General features: G+C 39.1%; 3 protein-coding genes and 1 long non-coding RNA gene across 30 annotated transcripts; 1 reads left to right on the top strand and 3 right to left on the bottom strand.

Moving 5' to 3' along the window:
- Positions 1 to 1,076: 1,076 nt before the first annotated feature.
- On the bottom strand, positions 1,077 to 3,253 carry LOC124205819. Its single transcript, XM_046603337.1, has 6 exons — positions 2,955 to 3,253; positions 2,566 to 2,821; positions 2,338 to 2,492; positions 2,067 to 2,271; positions 1,713 to 1,997; positions 1,077 to 1,651 (listed from the first exon to the last, which is right to left on the bottom strand). Exons 1-6 carry the CDS (start codon positions 3,219 to 3,221, stop codon positions 1,140 to 1,142), a joined length of 1,680 nt encoding a protein of 559 aa, XP_046459293.1. The 5' UTR covers positions 3,222 to 3,253; the 3' UTR covers positions 1,077 to 1,139.
- Positions 3,254 to 5,238: 1,985 nt separating this feature from the next.
- LOC124204193 lies at positions 5,239 to 6,287 on the bottom strand. Of its 3 annotated transcripts, none has more exons than XR_006878776.1 (3): positions 5,940 to 6,287; positions 5,735 to 5,877; positions 5,239 to 5,650 (listed from the first exon to the last, which is right to left on the bottom strand). It is a non-coding gene; the product is annotated as an uncharacterized LOC124204193 (long non-coding RNA). The 3 variants fall into 3 exon arrangements; XR_006878777.1 differs by having other exon boundaries at positions 5,735 to 5,873; positions 5,940 to 6,285; XR_006878775.1 differs by lacking the exon at positions 5,940 to 6,287 and having other exon boundaries at positions 5,735 to 5,933.
- Positions 6,288 to 7,011: 724 nt separating this feature from the next.
- Positions 7,012 to 11,255, top strand: LOC124204036. 3 transcript variants are annotated; one of them, XM_046601042.1, is made up of 15 exons: positions 7,012 to 7,498; positions 7,563 to 7,649; positions 7,747 to 8,160; positions 8,232 to 8,368; positions 8,461 to 8,698; positions 8,825 to 8,982; positions 9,069 to 9,174; positions 9,256 to 9,461; positions 9,535 to 9,687; positions 9,755 to 9,785; positions 9,877 to 10,076; positions 10,153 to 10,317; positions 10,382 to 10,564; positions 10,635 to 10,806; positions 11,003 to 11,255. In XM_046601042.1, the coding sequence occupies exons 1-15, from the start codon at positions 7,117 to 7,119 to the stop codon at positions 11,026 to 11,028; spliced, it is 2,658 nt and encodes an 885-aa protein (XP_046456998.1). In that variant the 5' UTR covers positions 7,012 to 7,116; the 3' UTR covers positions 11,029 to 11,255. The 3 variants fall into 3 exon arrangements, with proteins under 3 accessions (XP_046456998.1, XP_046456999.1, XP_046456997.1); XM_046601043.1 differs by having other exon boundaries at positions 7,747 to 8,165; positions 8,234 to 8,368; positions 11,009 to 11,255; XM_046601041.1 differs by having other exon boundaries at positions 7,747 to 8,165; positions 8,234 to 8,368.
- Positions 11,256 to 11,290: 35 nt separating this feature from the next.
- Positions 11,291 to 16,870, bottom strand: LOC124204034 (filaggrin-2-like). Of its 23 annotated transcripts, none has more exons than XM_046601030.1 (8): positions 13,872 to 16,870; positions 13,707 to 13,805; positions 13,222 to 13,661; positions 12,836 to 13,097; positions 12,607 to 12,761; positions 12,333 to 12,537; positions 11,947 to 12,258; positions 11,291 to 11,866 (listed from the first exon to the last, which is right to left on the bottom strand). In XM_046601030.1, the coding sequence occupies exons 1-8, from the start codon at positions 16,825 to 16,827 to the stop codon at positions 11,358 to 11,360; spliced, it is 4,938 nt and encodes a 1,645-aa protein (XP_046456986.1). In that variant the 5' UTR covers positions 16,828 to 16,870; the 3' UTR covers positions 11,291 to 11,357. The 23 variants fall into 23 exon arrangements, with proteins under 23 accessions (XP_046456986.1, XP_046456987.1, XP_046456991.1 ...); XM_046601031.1 differs by having other exon boundaries at positions 13,222 to 13,970; positions 14,004 to 14,057; positions 14,145 to 16,870; XM_046601035.1 differs by having other exon boundaries at positions 13,222 to 13,925; positions 14,025 to 14,057; positions 14,145 to 16,870.
- Positions 16,871 to 22,561: the final 5,691 nt, after the last annotated feature.

The following is a 22,561-nucleotide window of genomic DNA, read 5'->3' as shown; positions in this document are numbered from 1 at the left end:
GAAAACAGGTGGGCTGCAACAGGACGACAAGGAATTCGACGATGAAAAAAAAATATATTATTTGTCCAATTTTTTTATTTTTTAAAATCATTTAATCGCATGTAATCGCAAAATTCGCAACCAGTAAAAAAGCAAAACGTCCACGTATTCTGTTCACTAGAGTTTCGATGTAGGCCTTTTAGATGGAAGTCCCGACAGACATTCCAAAACACAGCAAGACAAATTTACTTTTATTACGTAACCGATGGTTATGAGCACTATATTGTGAATTATCCAGGGCTGTAATGCAAGGCGGAGGACTATCTTGTTTGAGACTACCCCAATAAATCGGGAACACAACAATACAATAACTGGCTGTTATTATGTTAGTATACCATCATGTATACAGCTGTTACCATTCATATAGAATCAGACGTTCCCACATATCAGCGACCCTTGCAATCACATGAACCTCATTACGTGTCTTGAATGAAAGAATGACGATGAGCCTTTAAATTATTCGTTGTTGCTACCCGTAATTTTTATATTTTGAATGAATAATTATTCATTAATTGAAATCAGACAAAGAGATTGGATATGACGAGTTTTATTTAGGTATGTGACAATTTCATGTAGCAGTTATATATTCAGATATTCAAAAATTGTCTGGTGCGTTTCCCTAGTTTGAAAAATGACTGGGAGACCGACGTAGAGATCTGTTTATAGTCGGAACTTCCCTGGTTCGTAAGATCGTAACATACGTACTGATTAGCAGAATCTGTTGATAGCAAACGTTGTATAGCCCTATGGGGCCGTTCGGTAAACGACGTCATCGAAATTTTTTGGTTTTTTGGAGGGAGGAGAGTATCCATAAAGTGCGGGAAACGGGCTTTCCCGAATACCCTGTCTAAAAATCCAAAGATTTTAACAGGTCTGGCAAAGGCAGCAAGCAACCAGCTGGCAATAACCAATATAAGTGATGGCAACCATGCCACATTTCGTGACATCCGTGAACAAACAACATTTCATTTTTATCTTTCACGAGATTGCTGGATGCTATTATATACAAAACAAGAAAAACGCCCCAGTTTAATAACTTTCATTTGACCTTTGTATTAGAATTAATGCCATTTTCTCTACGACACAAATTCTTCTACAGTTCAAAGGGAGTCGAGGATTTCCTGTTCCAACATGAAACCAGTGAAATGGGTGTGGTGGAAATTGTCATCGTGCAAATACGCTCCTGACGATAGGTAAGAAATTTGTACCCAAACAGTATCGCCTTTTTGTAAGATCAGGGTCGACTGGAAGGTCACAGGGCTCCATTGATTGGCGACGGCGTTCGAATCTTGAACGGAACCGAACCCGATTCGTTCACCATTCAGTAAAAGAGAGACTTGTAAACCGAAATCATTTTTCACTTGATACATCAAAGATGAACAAGCATTAGAGCATCCAGGAGAAAACGCAAGTCCGGAAAAGGAGAAGAAATAGGTTCCCTTGACGAGTGCCTTGAATTTTCCTGTTAGAAGATTCATGGCATTTCCAGCGTTTGCGATCGCAGAATGGAACGTAATTGGAGTGTTGGCTTTGTCGAATTTTTTGTTTCGCTGAACGTAAAAGTACGTTGGCGCCGATTTGACGTCAATGTATCCAATCCATTTCTGGAAACCTTTTCGTAATAAATCAGTTTTAAATTGAATAAATAATTAATAAAAATTCAAATATTTTACCGGCATCTGTAGGGAGTTTGGAGAAATCACAATAAACGGATGCCATCATTTTATGTCCTTTGATGGAAAAGAAACCGCTCAGGGTGTAACCCATTTTCTTTAGATCACCACATGACTTTGGCATTGGAGTAGCGATTTCTGCAGGTTTTGTCGAGGGTTCTGGCTGTCTGGAATATCCGGAGCATGTCAAATTGCCCAGTGTGTGGATACCGGAGGAAGATGGCGATGGAGTTCCACCAAAATTAAGGCGAGTGATTGGTAAAATATTTTTGCTAGTGATAACACCTGAACAAATCAAAAGTTTTTGAGCCAACATTACTATTATCATTTTCCGATGTCAGTAAAACAATTTACCTTTGTCGGATAACTGCTGTTGTCCAAGACTGTCACAGTTGCACATGACTGAAGAAACAGCACAATTCCCATCAATTCCACACTGACAGGTGGGAATTCCGTATGCGTTGTTTCCGGCCCAGAAATATTGTGAATTCCCATTTCTGTCGTTCCACCAGGATAACATGGTATTTTGGAATTTGTGTGGCGCGTTAAAGCAATCGTACTAAAAATTATAATGAATTCCCTTATGAACATGATATCTATTCAGATAGGTACCAACGAAACTTACTATGATCGACTGACGGCATTCACTAGACAAATCGGTCAAAGCTTTTATTTGTGCCATGGACGCTTCATATTTGATGGGGCGCGAATAACATCCGGCCCCTGCGCAGTGACCCACGTTGATAGGAGCGAGACTATCGTGTTTAATTGTGGTCGATCCTTATTTTTAAGTAAAGAAAAGTGAATGTCTTTTTTTGTTTCAATTAGCGAAGGAAACACAAATTCATTTTACCTGTTGTCATGTCGCAGTACACGTAAATTGGAGTTTCGCCGACGCCTTGTCCGTCCGGATCGATCCATTGCATTCCGGATGGAATCGAAACATCCATTGCACGGATTTCTGCGCACGTTCTGTGGATCTCACTCATGGGAATATCTGGTATTTTACGCGCGATATGATCCAATATGGAAGGTATAACCTTTTCGATTCTTTTCACTTTGGTCTCCAATTCCGCTACGTTCTTCAACAAATCTTGTTGTTTTGCATTCTGTTGTAGAAATAGACGCATGTTTTGTTTTATTCCCCAAAAAATAAATGATCAATTAATCTATCCATTAGTTAGCCACGAAAAGGTTAAAAGAAATAGGGTGAAACTACGTAGATATAGAGATGAAACGTACACTGTTGTCGAGTTGATTCTTCAGTTTCTTTACCAGATTTTCAAGTTCTCCTATTTTAGTCTGAACATCGTCTGGTTGGGCTTTCTTGCCTGTTCTGTCGGGCTTAAGCGGATTGACTGGTTTGTCCGGCTTACCTGCTCTCTTACCTACTGGCTTGTCTCTTGGCTTGTCCGTCCTGAGTTGAGCATCAACAGTACCGAAAGAGAAACATACAATCCAGCAACATAAAATTAATAACACGGGGATAGAGAAACGAATCATTTTCATTTTTCCCAGTCTTTGGTCATATATTCGGCGATTTGTTTCAATTTATAGCCACTTTAGAGCTGGAAGCCGGTGTACGGTTATCGCTTCTTTTACGTCAAGTCTTATCTTTCAAGAATAACAAAAATAAATAAGATATACGTATTGACGAGTTTATAACCGTTTCGATGTGAAACATTTAGCTTTTGTCGTTGTGCAATGAAATCAGCAGTAGGTTTTTTTAACTATAAGGTAGCCTATACAATTACAAACAACTAAATAAACAAATTTAAGAGAAGGAGTTTAACCTATAAGGTTGAAACGTTAAAATATGATGTTTCCATTATTCATCATCAGGGAAAGCAATTCTTCACTGAATCTTCTATTTTTAATTAACGATTGATTAATCTTAATTTCTTTTTGTGTGCTCCACGTTCTTGATAATATACCAGGCAACGATAGACTCGTTGCCTCAACTTTCACTTTGAGTAACAATTTTTTTAATTCTTTCATTTTGATAATTATTTGATTTTTGTTTGTTTGTTGTTATGCAGGTTAATAACGAACATTAGAGGAACAAAAATGAAAATTTACTCAAAACCATTTTACGATTTCGATTAATGATTGATGGGCTATATAGGCCTACGCATTTTTTAAACTGCAGCCTACGCGGCTTCCTTTGGAATTATTCAATTATGTGGTAAGTATATTGTGATTTGTGAGTGGGAATCAATACACCTACGGTATGAAGTCTCAATACCAAGACTTTTCAACCTAAAGTTCATTTCTGATTGTTTAGTAGCGGGCAGCAAATAGGATTATAACTCGTAGGCTATAGGCGCGTTATCAGTGGCTGACCCATAAAAAAAAAATCTGTATGGGGGATCAAAAAAAGAAAAAGATAAAACTTTACACTTTGGCTGCATGTGTGTGGTCAGCACCCCACCAAGATAATTTTTCTATGCGACTGCATTGGACTGGATTAAATTTTTTTTTTTTTTTTTTTTTTTTTTGGGGGGGGGGGGGAGGGGCGGAACGCATTTCATAATGTAAATGCGGATAAATATGAAACAAGTGCATTTTCTAGTATCACAGCATATGTATATATATATGAACCAAATTTATAATTTTTTGTAAGATTTTGCTCCATTTTTTTTAATGTATTAAAAAAAGCGTCCTTTGATGAGCACACAACTTTTTCCACCTGCACATACCTAAGTATTTCACTCAATATAATAATTCCCCACCGCAAAATAGATAATTTTTATTTTCTTCTAACACAACCTTTCTCTGGCATCAATTTTAGGTTGATAACAAACCTTGGGATTTTAATACCTTGTAGACTAGACGCGCTAACACTCCAACCTTTGACCACTATACACCTATACAAAGTGTTTACGTCAATACTATAGGTAGGCCTATCTCTGGCTTTGCTATAAAATAAAACCAAACTGTAAAACACAAAAACGTAAAATATACTACTATGCGTATGATGGCCATTGTGCTTATGCTCCATTGTGCTTATTATCCGAAATCGTCTGAAATCGAGAAACATACACAAATTTAGGGAAAAATCCTGTCTAGCCTAGTTTGCTGAGAAGGCTGAGAAAAGCCGGGAAAAATATTTTTTTTTTTTTTAATTTTCTCATTTTGCCCTATAGGTTTGCTTGACAAAAGAGTGGGCCGCAACCCTTCGATCCCTCGATATCTCGATCCAGAACTATTATAGACATCCTTTTCTTTAATTTTTATTTTGGTACCAACAGACCAGTAAGACCCAATTCTTTCTTCCTTTCTCTTTAGTTTACACCACCAGCGAATCAGAGATACTTTGGGCTTGCGTAGAAATACACGAGAGACTTATTCGCTTCTTTTGAACTTTAATTTTTTTGGAAAATTTGGGCGAATATCTTCGGCGTCCTCTGTTTGCTGTTATATTAGGCACTTGATAAATATCGCTTTTCCAAAGTGTCTTTTTGGCTAGCGACGATCGTGACCATATTTTTTAGTTAAAAGAACTCGTATTATAAACGCATACAAATCAAGAAAAAATTACAAATCTCACTTCGTTATTGTATTCAACCGCATCGTCACTTACAGTACCAAGTGGAAACACATTGTCTGATAAAAAATAGGTCCAGCCGTTTCCTCCAGTAGTTGCCCATCCGACGCCCAGCGCTCTGTCCACACCACTTAGGTAAAATGTCCTTTTCTTGCCATGAAGAATGAGAATAAAGAGAAATTATATTCGTACCGTAACACACAAAGTAATCAAAAGGTATGAGGGATATATCTTTGTTGGCAGTTGCAGAACTAAATCCTAATGGTCTGGCAAAATTTTAATTTTAATTTCGTCGTATACCAAAGCATCAACTGGTAGCTACTCTGCCGTCGGTTAGACCGGCTGCTGATCCACTGTATAGAGGTTTTCACAAGGGTTTTCGCCACGCACACTGAAGGACAAATAAACAAACAGCGGTAAGTATATGAAGCATGCAGAATAGAATTTGTGATGGACGTCTTTTTTTTTAACTTACCGATTCGCTGTATTGGATGGGCGTCAATTAAGACATTGCTGAACGATCGGGTTCATTTCGGTGTTGGTGGAGTATAACAGTTTTGTATTAAGACACTTTCACTCGACTTATTTCACTTATTTCTCGACTTATCACCCTTCTTGCTTTTTGAGAATATTTTATTAGATTAGGATTTTGTTTACCGTGGGATTGATGTTGTTATTACCTACGATATTTGGTTGCCGCCGTTGCCGCGCGTGAGCTGTCAAGTCTAATCTATCGTGTGGGTAGATGTGTGGGTAGATGTGTGGGGTGTATTATACAAACTGTTGTGAAAAAAACGTTTCACCTGTTAGGTATTCCTATTTTGGAAGGACGAATAGAGATCGAGATGTCGATATTCTTATCCGAGCACGTACGATTGCGTAGGATGCATAGGGTGAATAGGAACGTACGATATCATTGTCATTTAGATTAATCTTGGCCTTATAGTATTTACTTTCGTACAACCTGTCATAGAGATTAGAAAATCTATCACTCAACAATGAAATTGATGGACATTCAAAAATATGCCGGGAAACAAAAAATATATAACATGCACGCAAAGGTAAGCAAGATGAAAGATTATGAACTATTTGAACAACTGAACCGATATCACCAGACTGACGAACTGATCACCAGAACGAAACGCCAGCAGACAAATTCCATTGATATTTCCGTTTCAACATGACATTTGATTTCATGTGCTATATAGTATTGGGAGTTTTATCTAACTGATGGTTTAATTTATTATTTTTAAAAATAATTTAGAATTTCATAATTTATTAAAAGGCTGCAAATTCGAAACATTTTTTTTTATTCCAGTACAAATCTACGAGACAGAGAGAAGAAACAGATCGCTAAATCGAATTTAACCGACTGGTAAAATAATTAATTTATTGTGGAACGAAATACAGAGAAAAAGAAAAAGTTTGTTTCCACTTTCCATCGCTCCTTTTCTCCTCTTAGATAATTAGTACGATGTGCTGCGTGTGAGTGGGTGTTGTATATTTCCATATACTACACCCAGAGTTATATATCAATTCCCTCAAATCTTTAAAAAAATATATATTATTTAAAAAAATTAGAATTTGTTTATAGAACTTCTGTCTGCGCACTGGTTAGAGGACTTTGGAATGAAAGCTTATTCTATATAGGCGAATCAATAACATGTAACTTGAAACTTTGGTAAATGTGATATGCTTCATTGGAATCAACATTTAAATATTGCGTTTTCTCTTTGTGGCACTTCTTGTCCTAGAAAATCCTAGTGACGAATGAGTATCGGGCTGAGTAACAACTGGAAGCAGCTAGTTTTGTAGATTGTACTTTACTATATTCAAGCGTGATATTTTTTATTCGCCATGAATTTGTCCGAAAAGCTGTGGTATCTTAACATGGCCATGGGGATATACGGGTGCGGTATGTACATATTCTTAAATGTTATTGCTAAATCAGAAATGCCAGTGGAAAACCTTGGTGACGAACCAACATCAGCCCCCATTTGCGACATGGGAGATGAATGCCATCAGCAGCTGCAGAACCGTTTGGAAACCATTGAAAGCGCTGTCCGAGCCATAGTTTCGATTCTTTCAATTCAAAAAAGTGAATTGTTTACAACAGTCAATAAAATGTTAGAGCAGGATCAGGCGGTTAGGGAAATCTTATCACGTTCAGAATGTATTCAAAATTTCGGGAGTGGTCTAAACGCTGCCGTTGAGGAAAACCCTTCAGACGCAACGAAAGGTAACACTTATTAAATTAATTCATAATGAAATTTTGAGATGCATTATTGTTTATTTTTATGCAGATTTCTCTCAGGATGGAAAAAGCGTCGAACATTTGAAGGGAGCAATCAAATGTTCATTAGCAAATTTGATAGACATCAGTACGAAAGGTATAACAGGAAAAGATATATCCATTATTCATTTTACCATTTTCTATACTTCATAGGGTATACATAAAATTTACGGTATTTTGATTTTCACTCGCAGATCATGATCTAAAGGCCAATCAATCTGATGCGCACATCAAAGCTTCCGTAATGACCAATGGGTCCCTGAATATAACATGGCCCATCCTCTCCGCGGACTGTCTCAAATTTAGTTCGGGTGTCTGGATTCGCATTTACCAGGCATCTGAAGGTGATGACAATAAGTTGCCGGAAGAGGCGACAGCAATAACTGCCTTATCTATTCCTCAAAAGTGCTGCCTTGTAAACAAAGATGCTGCTTCGTATTCGATCGTCCTTTTCCCGCAGTCACCGTCGGCCGACGAAAAGGATTCCTGTTTCTTTTCCATGACCAAAAATCTCACCCAGTGCAGCGCTTACGTCGTTGAAGTCATTCCAAACTATCAGTCACTTTGCGGCAAAACTCTGCGTACGGAAATGGTCATTCCGCCCAATATTAAGGTGACTAACGACATACGCTAATATATCGCCCTTAAAGCTTCTGTCGTTATTATACTCATTATGAACAGCAAAGCGACGAATCCAGCACGAAACCGCTGATAAGCGTTATAATGGCCCATCAATCGAATTCGTTGGTCTTCAATTGGGAAGACAATTCTGGATGCGCGCCGCAGTTAACGTCCTTCAACTTGAAAATATTTCGAGTAAACAGCCCAGAGTTCAGAATTTACCTGCCTGTATATGGCTGAACAAGTTTCAAACTTTCTTCCTCATTATTATTATTATTTTTTTAAAGGATGGAATTGCAGATAAAGAAAAGGCCATTACGACCATTAGTGTTCCTCGTAGTTGCCTGCAGCATCTTAGGAAAAATGAAAACCTGTTTTCACTGGAGTTGCCGGCCGATAGGCAAACCTGTCCGATAGACTGGAAGCCTTTAGATACGTGTCGCAAATACAGACTCGATGTCAGCTCTCAGTACTCGGCCTGGAATAGTCCGTCGTCGTCGTGGGAAATATTTACAGGACAAGAAGGTTATGTATTTTTTGAAATTTCGCTGCCGGTCTCAAAGTTTGCCACAATCTTAGAATCGGGCAAACGATTTCCATGTGTTTGGTTTTTTTTACATGAGCACGTAATTAATCTTATATTTAATATAGGAAACTACCCGGTGAACATAAGCGATTTTTGGCGATGCCCGAAAGATCATTATTACTGCCCATTTCATGGCCGCTGCCAACAAATACAATCCATCAGCATTTGCCAAAGTGATGTCCAGTGCGACGATGGTCGGGACGAAAAACATTGTAATACCGAGGTATACTATCGCTTTCGCTTTCTATAAATACTTAAAAAAAAAATCTTTTTAAAATTTAAGAACGAAATTTTTTGTTTGTATATCAGTGCAACAAAGAAAGATTTCGATGTGGACAGCAATGTTTACCGAAGGATTTAGTTTGTGATGGTAAATACGACTGTCTGGATGGTTCCGATGAAGGCTACGATTGCAGTATGTATATGCTTTGGAATTACTAAGTCAAAATGTATTAAAGGTGAAATATTAATCTCTTGTTCCTTTTTATCTATACAGGTTACGCATATGTGTGTCAGCAGTTCACGAATGCATCGGGTAAATTTTCGTCCCGGATTTTTCCTAAACCTGCGTTTGAAATTCATCCAGACAGAGTTCCTGATGCCGTTCGGAAAACGGCAGTGTTGATATCAGTTCAACCCGGCCACCAAATTTGGCTGACTTTCAATAAATTTGTCACTTATAAAGACAAGCATTTTATCAAAGTAATGACACATTTCACACACAGTCGCGATTATTGAGCCAATTGAAAATATTTTTGTTGACCCATAATTATAGGTTTATGATGGCCCCTACTCGTCCAGTCCTCTTCTGTTATCACACAGTGGATTAAGTAAGCCGTACTCTGTGCGGTCATCATCCAGCGACTTGTTTGTTGAATTCCCATCGTACCATGACCCGAATTATGGAATTGAGGCTTTCTATACAAGTGTAAAATTCTTACTACGACATCTTAGAAATTTATTTTTTTTATTTTCTCACATTGGTTTAATTTCAGGTTAACCTCACAGACGAGTCATTTGTACCCGGTGCGTGTACTGACAAAAAAAATATTTTTCAGTATTCAGAAGTGCAAAAAAATAAAAAAATAGAAATTAACAGATTTAATTTCTCCTTTAGGCTGCGGTGGTTATATTAACGGCGAAGGGGTTATTTCGACTCCGAATTATTTATCTGCTGCGACAAGTAGAGACGACTGCTTTTGGTTTATTGAATCCTGGAACAGTGAAGACAGTTTTCTACTGAGAAAATATTCTTTTGATTTCATAACTTCCAAGATGACCCCTGTATTATCCCATTTCATTTATCCAACTATAACTGCAAGTCTATAAATGTCTTTCTCTTATACATTATTCCAATTAATGTTCATAGGCCTACTCTTTTGTGTTTAAAAAGGTTTACGACGGATGGAGTACAGACAGTCTTGTGCTTTACGATGGCAAACCATCTAACGAACAAGACAACGCGGTCATATTCTCAATCACCAACAAAATGTTGGTCCATTTAAAACAACCTAAAGTCATCAATGAATACCGCACCTTTTACTGGAACGTTTCCAAGGTACGAAATGGTTGTTCGTGTTGGTGTAATTCTCATTTGAAATGGTATCCGCTGCCCAAAACAGATATCCTCATCGAAATGCAAATATTACTACGAAGGAACCAGCGGGACCATAAAAAGCCCAAACTATCCGATGCTCTATCCTCATCTGACGGACTGTCGCTGGACTATCAGCGTGAAACCGGGATCAAAAGTCCGGCTACTTTTTGCGTTCTTCGAGACGCAAGAGGGCTCGGATTTCTTATCTGTAAGTTTGATTTTAAAATAATTTGAGACTACATATTGTGAACAATAATTTAATTTTCTATAAAATATAGGTTTACGATGGAACTACTGTCCACTCAAAACTTTTATTGGCAAAATCGGGATCCGTACCGACACCTTTTGTTGTTAACTCCTCGACTAATCAAGTGATGGTTAGGTTTACGTCAGACGGGGATACTTCCTTCCCCGGTTTTCTCGCCGTCTATTCATCCTTGTCAAATTATGGTCAGTGTGGCAATACTTAAACCGCTCTAAAAAAAATTGCACTGCTGCCGATTTCGACTGGTGAACTGATAATATATACAGGATAGTTGGTGCTGGTCATCGCTATAAAAATTAAATTCTTTCTTTCATTTTATTTCGCTGCGTCTCTTTTCTTTTTTCTTCCCCAAAAAGTAATTGGCCTTCATATATTTAAAAGTTTTAGATTTGCCCAAATCAGCTTGAGATTCATTCTCATCGGTCGCCGAAGGGAGGGAATCCGCTGGGAAAGTTTGGACTCCTATTGAGTCGTGAACTGCTGCGGAGACTGTCAGACTTTATTGTGAATAATGATGCAAGAAATATGCAAGTCGGAGTCTAATTGGAAACTGTCCAAATAAATTAGAAAACACAACCCAACTGGCTGTTATGTTATTATACCGGTTATAACCAACACTCTCTAAATATGTATATTGTATAACAATACAAAAAAATGCGCTTCAGCTTATTAAATTTAATTTTGCCCATTTATTATAAGAACCAATTAAATTCTCTACGGTATGACGAAAATTCGTCTATGCAGTTAAGAGGGAGTTAACAATTTTCTCATCCAGCATAAAACCAGTGAATTGGGTGTGGTGGAAATTGTCACCATGCAAATAAGCTCCTGGCGAAAGGTAAGAAATTTGTACCCAGACAGTATCGCCCCTTTTCAAGTTAAGGGTCGACTGGAGGATCACAGGACTCCATTGATTAGAGTCGATGGTTGAATCTTGAACCGAATCAATCCCAGTTTGCTCACCGTTCAAATACAGAGAAACTTGCAAACCGAAATCTCTTTGGCCATTTGGCGGCAACGACGATGAAGCCGGAGAAAATGCCCTTCCCGCGAAGGAGAAGAAATAGGTTCCATTGACGAGCGCCTTAAATTTTCCTGATGACAGACTCACAGCATTTCCGGCGTTTACAAGTTCAGAATCGAAGGTAATTGGGGTATTGATTTCGGCAAATTTTTTGTTTCGTTGAACGTAAAAATACGTTGGCGCCGATTTGCCGTCAATGTATCCGATAAATTTCTGGAAATCTTTACGCAATAGAAAATAATAGCAAATAGAATTAGGTTGATAACAATCAACAATTGATTAAAAAAATGTAATATTTAACCTGCGTCTGTGGAGAGTTTAGTGAAATTGCAGTAAACGGATTCCATCATTTTCGGTCCTTTGATAAAAAAGAAACCGCTTAGGGTGTAGCCCATTTTCTTTACATCACCACAGGACGTTGGCAATTTTGCAATAGCAGTTCCATCTACTTGTCCGGGAGGTTTCAACGAATGTCCTGGAATGTTTCGGCGAGGTCTGGAATATCCGGAGCATGTCAATCTGCCCAGCTTGTGGATACCGGAGGCAGTTGGCGATTTAGTTAGTCCGAAATTGAGGCGAGTGATTGGTAAAATATTTTTGTTTCTGATGGCACCTGAACAAATAAATTTTGGTTTTGACCCAACATTGTTGTTTCCCATTTTCTGATATGAAATTAATACAACTTACCGCTATCGGTTAACTGCCGTTTTGCAAGACTGTCACAGTTGCACGTAACCGAAGAATCGACACAATTTCCGTCTATTCCGCACTGACAGGTGTATATTCCATTTGCGTTATTTCCGGACCAGAAATATTGTGAATTTCCATCTCTGTCGTTCCACCAGGAGTAAACGGTATTGCCGACTTTGTACGGTGCAAGGAAGCAATCGTACTGAGATACATTTAAAATTAAATAAATTTTTAACTAATTAACAGGATATCTATTTAGAAAGAGATTTACTGTAATCGACTGATGGCATTCACTAGACAAATCGGCCAAAGCTTTTATTTGTGCCATGGATGCTTGGTAAATGATGGAGCGCGAATAACACCCGGGCTCGGCGCAGTAACTCACTTTGATAGAAGATTCACTATCATGTAGAATTGAGGTCGATCCTTTTATGGGATGAGAAAATGAATTTTTTATTTTATTTTATTTTTTCAAAGAAGAAAACAAAAATTCAATTTACCTGTTGACATGTTGCAATACACGTGAATTGGATTTTCGCCGACGCCTTGGCCGTCCGGATCGATCCATCGCATTCCGGATGGAATCGAAAGATCCGTTGCGCGGAGATCGGCGCATGTCCTGTAGAATTCGCTCTTGGTCCAGACATTTTCTGTTTCTTGACCTTCGTCCTGGCGTGACAGGGAAGACGAATATTCTTCGTGTTCCTGCACTGCCGTCTCTAGTTCATTTACTTTCGTCAGCAATTCTTGTTGATTTGCGCTCTGCCGTCGGAATTGACAAATGTTTTTCATTCGATCGAAAATATATTTTAAGTACATCGTTATTAAACAGTTAGGACAGAACTGAAAGACAAAATGGGCAAAACTAAATTGAAATGAAACTTACACTTTTTGTGAGTTGAAGTTTTAGTTTCTTCACCTGCTCTTCAAGTTCCATATTTTTAGTAGCTTTATTAGTTACTTCCTCAGCTAGCAGCTGATGTTTATTTTTCGCAATTTTCAAGTCTGTATCCAACAAATCCAGCTTCTTTTCCAATTCTAATTGTTTTTCTTCCATCTTGGCAGATTCAGCTGATTTGCCTGGTGACTTGGTTGGCTTGACCAATTTGCCTCGATGGGCATTCTTTCCTGTTGACTTGCCTGGCGCCTGACCTGACTGGCCTGATGACGGGGCGTACTGGCCTGATCCCTGGCCTGATGATGGAACATATTGACCCGTTCTTTGGCCTGATGACTGGGCAAACTGGCCTGTCCCTTGGCCTGATGACTGGGCAAACTGACCTGTTGCCTGGCCTGATGACGGAACATATTGACCTGTTGCTTGGCCTGATGACTGGACAAACTGGCCTGTTCCTTGGCCTGATGCCTGGCCTGATGACTGGGCAAACTGGCCTGGTGCTTGGCCAGATGACTGGGCAAACTGGCCTGTTGCCTGGCCTGATGACGGGACATATTGACCTGTTGCTTGGCCTGATGACTGGGCAAGCTGTACTATTGCTTGGCCTGATGACTGGGCAAACTGGCCTGGTGCTTGGCCTGATGACTGGGCAAACTGGCCTGGTGCTTGGCCTGATGACTGGGCAAACTGGCCTGTTCCTTGGCCTGATGACTGGGCAAACTGACCTGTTGCCTGGCCTGATGACGAAACATATTGACCTGTTGCTTGGCCTGATGACGAAACATATTGACCTGTTGCTTGGCCTGATGACTGGGCAATCTGGCCTGTTGCTTGGCCTGATGACTGGACAAACTGGCCTGATGACTGGGCAATCTGGCCTGTTGCCTGGCCTGATGACGGGACATATTGACCTGTTGCTTGGCCTGATGACTGGGCAATCTGGCCTGTTGCCTGGCCTGATGACTGGGCAAACTGGCCTGATGCTTGGCCTGATGACTGGGCAAACTGGCCTGTTGCTTGGCCTGATGACTGGGCAAACTGGCCTGTTCCTTGGCCTGATGACTGGGCAAACTGACCTGTTGCCTGGCCTGATGACGAAACATATTGACCTGTTGCTTGGCCTGATGACTGGGCAAGCTGGCCTGTTGCCTGGCCTGATGACTGGGCAAACTGGCCTGTTGCTTGGCCTGATGACTGAGCAAACTGGCCTGTTGCCTGGCCTGATGACTGGGCAAACTGGCCTGTTCTTTGGCCTGATGACTGGGCAAACTGACCTGTTGCCTGGCCTGATGACGAAACATATTGACTTGTTGCTTGGCCTGATGACTGGGCAATCTGGCCTGATGACCTGTCTGATTGGCCAGATAACTGGGCATACTGTCCAGATACATATCCGGATGACTGGGCATTTTGGCCTAATGCAAGGCCTGATGACTGGGCAAACTGGCCTGTTCTTTGGCCTGATGACTGGACAAACTGGCCTGTTGCCTGGCCTGATGACTGGGCAAACTGGCCTGTTGCCTGGCCTGATGACTGGACAAACTGGCCTGATGACGGGACATATTGGCCTGTTATTTGTACGGATTGGCCTGATGACCGGTCTGATTGGCCAGATAACTGTGCATACTGTCCAGATACATATCCGGATGACTGGGCATTTTGGCCTAATGCAAGGCCTGATGACTGGGAAAACTGGCCTGTTCTTTGGCCTGATGACTGGGCAAACTGGTCTGTTGCCTGGCCTGATGACTGTGCAAACTGGCCTGTTGCTTGAACCGATGAAGGGACATATTGGCCTGTTATTTGTACGGATTGGCCTGATGACCTGTCTGATTGGCCAGATAACTGGGCATACTGTCCAGATACATATCCGGATGACTGGGCATTTTGGCCTAATGCAAGGCCTGATGACTGGGCAAACTGGCCTGTTCTTTGGCCTGATGACTGGGCAAACTGGCCTGATGACTGGTCAAACTGGCCTGTTGCCTGGCCTGATGACTGGACAAACTGGCCTGATGACGGGATATATTGGCCTGTTATATCTTCGGATTGGCCTGATGACCGGTCTGATTGGCCAGATAACTGAACATACTGTCCAGATACATATCCGGATGACTGGGCATTTTGGCCTAATGCAAGGCCTGATGACTGGGCAAACTGGCCTGTTCTTTGGCCTGATGACTGGGCAAACTGGCCTGATGACTGGTCAAACTGGCCTGTTGCCTGGCCTGATGACTGAACAAACTGGCCTGATGACGGGACATATTGGCCTGTTATTTGTACGGACTGTCCTGATGACCGGTCTGATTGGCCAGATAACTGGGCATACTGTCTAGATACATATCCGGATGACTGGGCATGCTGGCCTGTTGCAAGGCCTGATTCTCTGGTGAACTGGCCTGATGACTGGGCAAACTGGCCTGTTGCTTGGCCTGATGACGGGACATATTGGCCTGCTAATTCTACGGACTGACCTGATGACCGGTCGGATTGGCCAGATAACTGGGTATACTGTCCAGATACATATCCAGATGACTGGGCAAACTGCCCTGATGCCTGACCTGCAGATATCTGCCCTGTTTGATGGACTAACTGGCCTGATGATTGACCTGACGACTGGTCATACTGTTTGGCTAACTGTCCTGTTTGCAGGACTGTCTGACCTGAATGGCTTGACCTATGGCCTGATACCTGACCTGATTGGCTTAAATGCCCTGATGAATGGTATCTATGTGCGTTCTGGCCTGATGAATAAACATATTGGCCAGCTGCCTGTTGTGACTGACCTGATGACTGGACTACCTGGCCTGACGAATGGGTGAATTGTCCTGATACCTTGCCTGACTGGCCTGATAGTTCTTGGTGTTGATGGGCATTCCCGCCTGTTGTTTGGATTAAACAGTCTGATGACTGGATTGACTGGCCTGATGACTGGATTGACTGACCTGATGACTGGATTGACTGACCTGATGACTTAGATGATTTGGTTGTTTTAATAAGGGACTGGACTGACTTGTTTGATGACTGAGCTTGCCGGACTGAGGACTGGGCTGATGACTTTACTGTCTTGCCTGATGAATGGACTTGTTTGGATGATCTGGCCTGGTTGGCATACTCGCCTGGTATCTGGATTGACTGGTCTGATGACTTGCCTGAGGATTTCCTTGATTTTTTTGAATGAGTTGATGATTTGCCTAACTGGCCTGATGACTGACCTGATGATTGGTATGATGACTGGACTGATGATTGACCTGATGTCTTGACTGACGCAAATGATGACTGGGATGTTTGGACTGGCTGTCCGGATGATTGCTTCGAACTGAATGATGACTGGGACGATTTGCCTAACTGGCCTGATGACTGACCTGATGATTGCTTTGATGACTGGACTGATGATTGACCTGATGTCTTGACTGACGCAAATGATGACTGGGATGTTTGGACTGGCTGTCCGGATGATTGCTTCGAACTGAATGATGACTGGGACGATTTGACTGACTGGACTGACTGTGATTGAGCATTAACATAACTGGAAAAACAAATTATCCAGCAACCCAAAATTAAAAACACAAGAAAAGAGAATGAACGGACCATTTTAATCTGTTTCTTCTGATTCAACTGCCTTTAATAGTGGGCGATGCGCATCAATTTATAGTCATTTCAGACCTAAAATCCCATGTGTGGTTATCTGCCGATTTTATATAGCAGGGTTATCTTGGATGGGTTCTAATGTTCAAAAATAAAATAAAAAACCTTTTTAAACATGTTTATGACAGCCATTTGACTGTTGCTGTTGTGCAATAGATAAAAAAAAATAAGTGTAGGCCTACTTTTTACCAGTGCTTCGTTTAAACTTCTTTTCATACAACCTATCGAAAGTTTGGGAACGCGCGATGCAACGTTATAAGAAAATGTTATTTTTGCGGCGGTCCTAAAAATGAATTTTGGATTTCGTTCAAGTTTTCGTAAAAAAAATGAATTATTTTTCGTAGGGGAGACTTGGCATAGTTGGCGCGTTATTTGTTATTGAGCCTCCACTTCTTTATTTTTCCATATTTTAAATCTCCGCTAGGCTTTTAAAAAAAAGGAACACAAAATTTGCCTCGAGATAAGATGTTTTTGTTAAGATTAGGGAGAGTGGGGCTAGAAGACCCAGGAGCAAGTCGCTCTTTTCTAGTTATTAAGCACTGTATTCTATGGTTATTCGATTTTTTTTTGTCGCGGAACCTCGCCAATTTTAATGAAAAAATACTGTGTGTTCTCAGTCATGTTTATATTCTACTGTAAACATTTCAAAATTTTCGGATCAGCGGTTGAGCGTGAATTTTTCTCCAATTTTGCGGTATTGATGTGACTTTGAACAGACACCTATCCCACTTCAGACGGTAGGCTTTCGGAAAATGGGAAAGGGTCCATTTTAAAATTAACAAAAAAAAATGAGCCGATAGCTATTAAGGTAAGGAACAATTAAAACATATAATTTCTTTAAGAAGTGTTGTTAAATAAATAAGTTTTCTTATACATGAAGTTTTTCATAGTGGATGCAAAGAAAAGGGGGGGGGGTTAACTGATACCGATCTTTTACGTAGGCCTATGGTTTTCTTTCAAGTCGATTTTGATCCATTTTTTTATTGACGTTTTGACTTTAGAGGAGAGTGGGGCAATCTGGTGTTCGGGTCTGTTGGCTCAATTGATTTCTTGATGGGTTAAAATTGCAATAAACTATTGAAAAAATCAGGAGATGTAGATGTTAGTAATGCAGCTTAAAAACAAATTTCATGGTAGTACGACGAACGGTTGAGGAATGAAAAATAAAATAAGTTTTTCGTCTTAAAATTGGGCCGTCCTACCTTGATTTTTGAATAAAATATCGGCTTTCCCGCTTTAAAATTATAAAAAAATATGGAAAATATTCTACGTTATCTCCTCTTTAAGCCTGTTTAGTTTGTTTTATTTACAATAAATAAGAGATATTCAATAATATACTAAGACCCCTTTGTTAAGGGCGCATCAGCCACACAGCGTATCTTGGCTTTTTGGCTTACATAAAATTGCATATGATAGCATCATCATATTTGCGAAATTTTCATATCTGTTTTTATATTTTTTTGATAACTCGTAAAAATTTAGCCATAGGTGTTTCAAATTTTTACACCATGTGTGGACAATCAAAACAAACATAGCCTATAAAAATAAAAATTTATTTCTATTATTTCTATTTTTAAGGCCACTGTATAACATGGGACGGTATACAAAGTGGGAACAGTCCCCCCCCCCTTGTTGTAAAATTAAGCGTTGTCATATGATAGAGGACTGATCAGTGATCACTTAAGTTACTGGCACTTTTCACTTCATTGAGCGTTAGGCAGTAGGGTTGCGTAACGTTTGCAATATCGCTGGTAAATTAGTAATTGATGTTGAAAGGCAGAGTTAAGTAAATAAAAGCGATAAAAAATGAAGAAACGAGCAAATAAGGTACATCAACCTCACATACACCAATACACCAAAACACCAATACCATCCACCGATAGGGGAGACCGGGGCTATGTGGGATACGGGGCTAAAATGTACAGGGCAGTTTTGGTATGTAATTTTTGTTAAAAAATTCTGAAATAAATACAGCGTATTTTAAATTATGTTTTATTTATCCTCTAAACTTTTTTTCCTGAATTTCTGATTAATTTTGTGAGTTTTTTGGGAAAAACAAAAAAATGGGAATCGGAAATTTTTTTTGGACGTTTAGTTTTCAATTTTTTTTTATATTTCTATAAATATTTTTATAAAAACCCAGATGGCTATTTGATAGGGTTTTCTTTCTAGTTTAAGATAGTATTTTTATTTTATAACAAATGTGTTTCTAAGTATTTGATAATTTAGTTTATTTGATGTTGTTTGGATCCGGGTTAAATGGTACAGACATCTTTACTTTTTTGATTATATCTCCACTTAAACTCAATAGAATGAATAAAATTACAGTAAATCTGAAAGAGAAATGAATTCCCTTTTCAAGTGCGTCTTTCAATAAATTTAATCCATCCGTTGCAGAGAAAAATGGTGTTCCGTTTTGCCCCTGGCTCTGTTCCGTTTAACCCTAAAATTTTTTTTCCTTCATTTTTTCCTCTTTACATTTAATTAAATAACTATTACATAGTTTAACGAAAAAATATGAAAAAATAACCTAATGTAGAGAAATGCATGGGAATCACTCCAATACTTTTATTTTAACTGAATTCTTCTATTTAAAAAATTGGCAGCGTAAAGAAAAAAGTGTCCCACATAGCCCCGGTCTCCCCTACACAGTAAAAATGCTTTCAAATTATTATATATTTTTTTAATCAATTCATTTTGGGAATTTGTAAAAAATAATTAGGGGAGAGCGGGGTCATATATAGGACTAAAACTTTGTTGTGTCTATAATTCAGTTTTTAACAATGTTATGTTGAAATAAATTAGATTAGTGCAAAGAGCGTTGTTTATATAACATCGCCATTCGTTTTATAGTTTACGAGTTAATGAATTTCAAAAATAGGGGAAAAATGGTTGTTGAGGGAAAATGTAGGGTAAACTGGACAGATGATGTCCCATACTGGACACGGTTTATTCCACTAAAAGTTTCTAGTTATTATGGTTTAAAAAATTTATCTAAATATGTTATCAATAGAACATCTATTGTTGCGTAGATTAAATTTCTAAAAATTACTTAACATGAAGAAACTTAACGAATGATGTTTGGGGAGGACTGGATAATTTTTATACCAGATGGAGAGGGGAATCTTAGATATTGCTTGATCGATTTTTTATCGAGTAAAAAAATATTTTAAAGCAGAAAACACTTTTGAATCATCGTTTCTAGACTTGTTCTAGACGTTTCTAGACAGAATCAACCAATACTACGAACTAAATTCTTCTGCTACACGAGACAACAACAAAACCAGTCACAAACAAAAATTAAATAAAAATTAACTAGATTGAATTGGGGCTCGAAATAAAAATTAGGTAATAAAGAAATGCATAAAGTATTCACTGTTAGGAGAAAAAGGAGGGGAAATCATGATAATAGATCAGAAATTTTTTTTTACGAGAAGAAGTTGGTTTCTCCATAAGACGCTGAAGGCATGGGCATGGAGAGATGGTTTCCAGTCTCCATGTTAAATTTCCCATAAGGGGTTGTCCGCTTTTTTACTAAAAGGTCTCTCGGTATGTCCATATGCCGCGAGAGCCTAGATGGCGCCACCGTCGGAGAGACCTCCCTATGCCTCCATGCAAAAGTCGTTAGTAAAAAAGTTGCTTCCCGTAACACTGTCATTGGGGACCAGCTCTCCATACTCCTGCTGTAGGTGACACAGACCAACTTTGACACAAATTTGATTTGGCGCATTTGCGGAGAATGCGCAACGCAGGATGTCTAAATGCTCCATATGGAGGTAAGGCAATGGCTTGTAATTTCTATGATCATTTCTGATTGTTTCGTAGCTGAAAACAAATAAGATTAACTCGTCAATCATCTGGTCCATATAACACAATTGAAGTGTAGAGAAGATAAATTTAAAAACGAACAAGAAAAAAGTTTGCCCAACACGAAGCGGGCGTGTGGGTGGGCAACAGGTGGATAACAGGACGAACACATATTCGATGAACTAAATTTTTCTTTTTGTATTTTTGGATGAATTTTTGTGGTATTCATTCCCAACGAATCAACATAGGGGAGACCGGGGCTATGTGGGACACTTTTTTTTTACGTTGCCAAATGTTTTTTATCTCTGAGGTATATTTATATACGAAGGTCCTTAACAATATAGGGTGTGGGGTATAGGGGATAGGGTAGTAGTAGCTAGTAGTGAAATTCAGAGGGTTTAATGTCCATTTTGCAGGGTTGTTAATATCGCCGCGATGAACGATGAAATCGTCATCGGAAATGAAATTTTTTGTTCGAGCGATTATCGCGCGATAGGTTTCAAAATGAGTATCGATCGATAATCGCGTTTTCATCGCTGATGACGCGATAGCGATAGTTTTTTTAAAACTGCATACTGCTTAAAAGTAGCATTAAGTTAAAGCTGAAAATGGATGAGCACTACAGTGGTGTATTCGCCCATCCAAGTTTTTTTAATACCACGTCCGAGCTGGAAAACAAGGGATATTGTTAATATAGTTTTTCTGCTTTTGAAAAAAAATATGCAGAAAAATATTTTATAAATTTTTTTGAAATTTTGCAACGTTGTAAAAAGTATCGGCGACTATCGGCGATTATCGCACCGATACTTTTTTGAAACTTCATCGTTCGATAGTCGGCAATAAAAAAACACCAATATCGCTATCGCAATCGGAAATACTTATTTTTTGCGATATTAACAACCCTGCCATTTTGTAATCCTTTAAACGTTTCTTCCCTGAATGACCAATCGTCACCAAATTTTCTACATAATTCTGTCAAAAGTTGATACATTGCGTAACGGGGTTTTCATTTGTTTTTATTACTGTTTTAGAAATTTAATTTGCGTAATTGTTACCTAGCTGGTTGCCGAATCCTAGTTAGTGAATTCACTTTTTTTGCGTAACCTTCCAACTGTCAGTGCATGCTCAGCAGTGTAAACAAAAAGAAAAAAAAAGTTTGGATCTTCCCTAGCAAGACAAGTTTTCTGGTATGGGAGTGGAGAGTATTAATTATTGATTTGGTTTTTATGTTCGATTTCGATTTCGTCTTTATTCTTCTTTTTACTTTGTATTTTCCCACTCTTATTTTTTTAACCCTTTTTGTTTTATTATTACCTCTTTTTGTTTACTATTTTTTTTCTTGATTTTAATAAATTTGGTTGTCCAAGTAAAATGTCTATGCCTCCTTTTTAACAGTTAGTCATCAACCAAGAAGTTGAGGGACATTTTAAAAATGTTAGATTATATTCATTTTGAAGCTCTGGGTCATCTCTCCCTTCTTCCTCTGTCCTTTCCTCGGTCATCAAGATCTTCTTGCGGTCGCGAAGAGTTACCACCGATCTTCCACTTCCATTTACCTCCGAAATCTTATTAAGATGAATTTTTTTAAAATTACCAACTAAGTTTTCCTTTCCGACTTGATCGAGATTCGAACCGCGAACCATGCGAATGGCAGCCTGGGTTGATGACCATTAGACCAACATTGTAATATTATTAGAAGGGAAAAATGCTTATGATGGTAGCTTGCTATCTATTAGCCAAGACTCATGTAATGCAACATATGACCGCATGATATAACTGTATTGTTACTATAGTAATAAGTGTTACTTTAACTTAATCTAAACATGAAGTGCGACGTGGGGTGGCGGGGCGAAGCCTCCGCCACACCTAAGTC

This window comes from Daphnia pulex, chromosome 10 (genome assembly GCF_021134715.1).
Source record: "Daphnia pulex isolate KAP4 chromosome 10, ASM2113471v1".
Classification (NCBI taxonomy): domain Eukaryota; kingdom Metazoa; phylum Arthropoda; class Branchiopoda; order Diplostraca; family Daphniidae; genus Daphnia; species Daphnia pulex.
The sequence above is the reverse complement of the archived record's forward strand: the minus strand, read 5'-3'. Positions and strand labels throughout refer to the sequence as shown.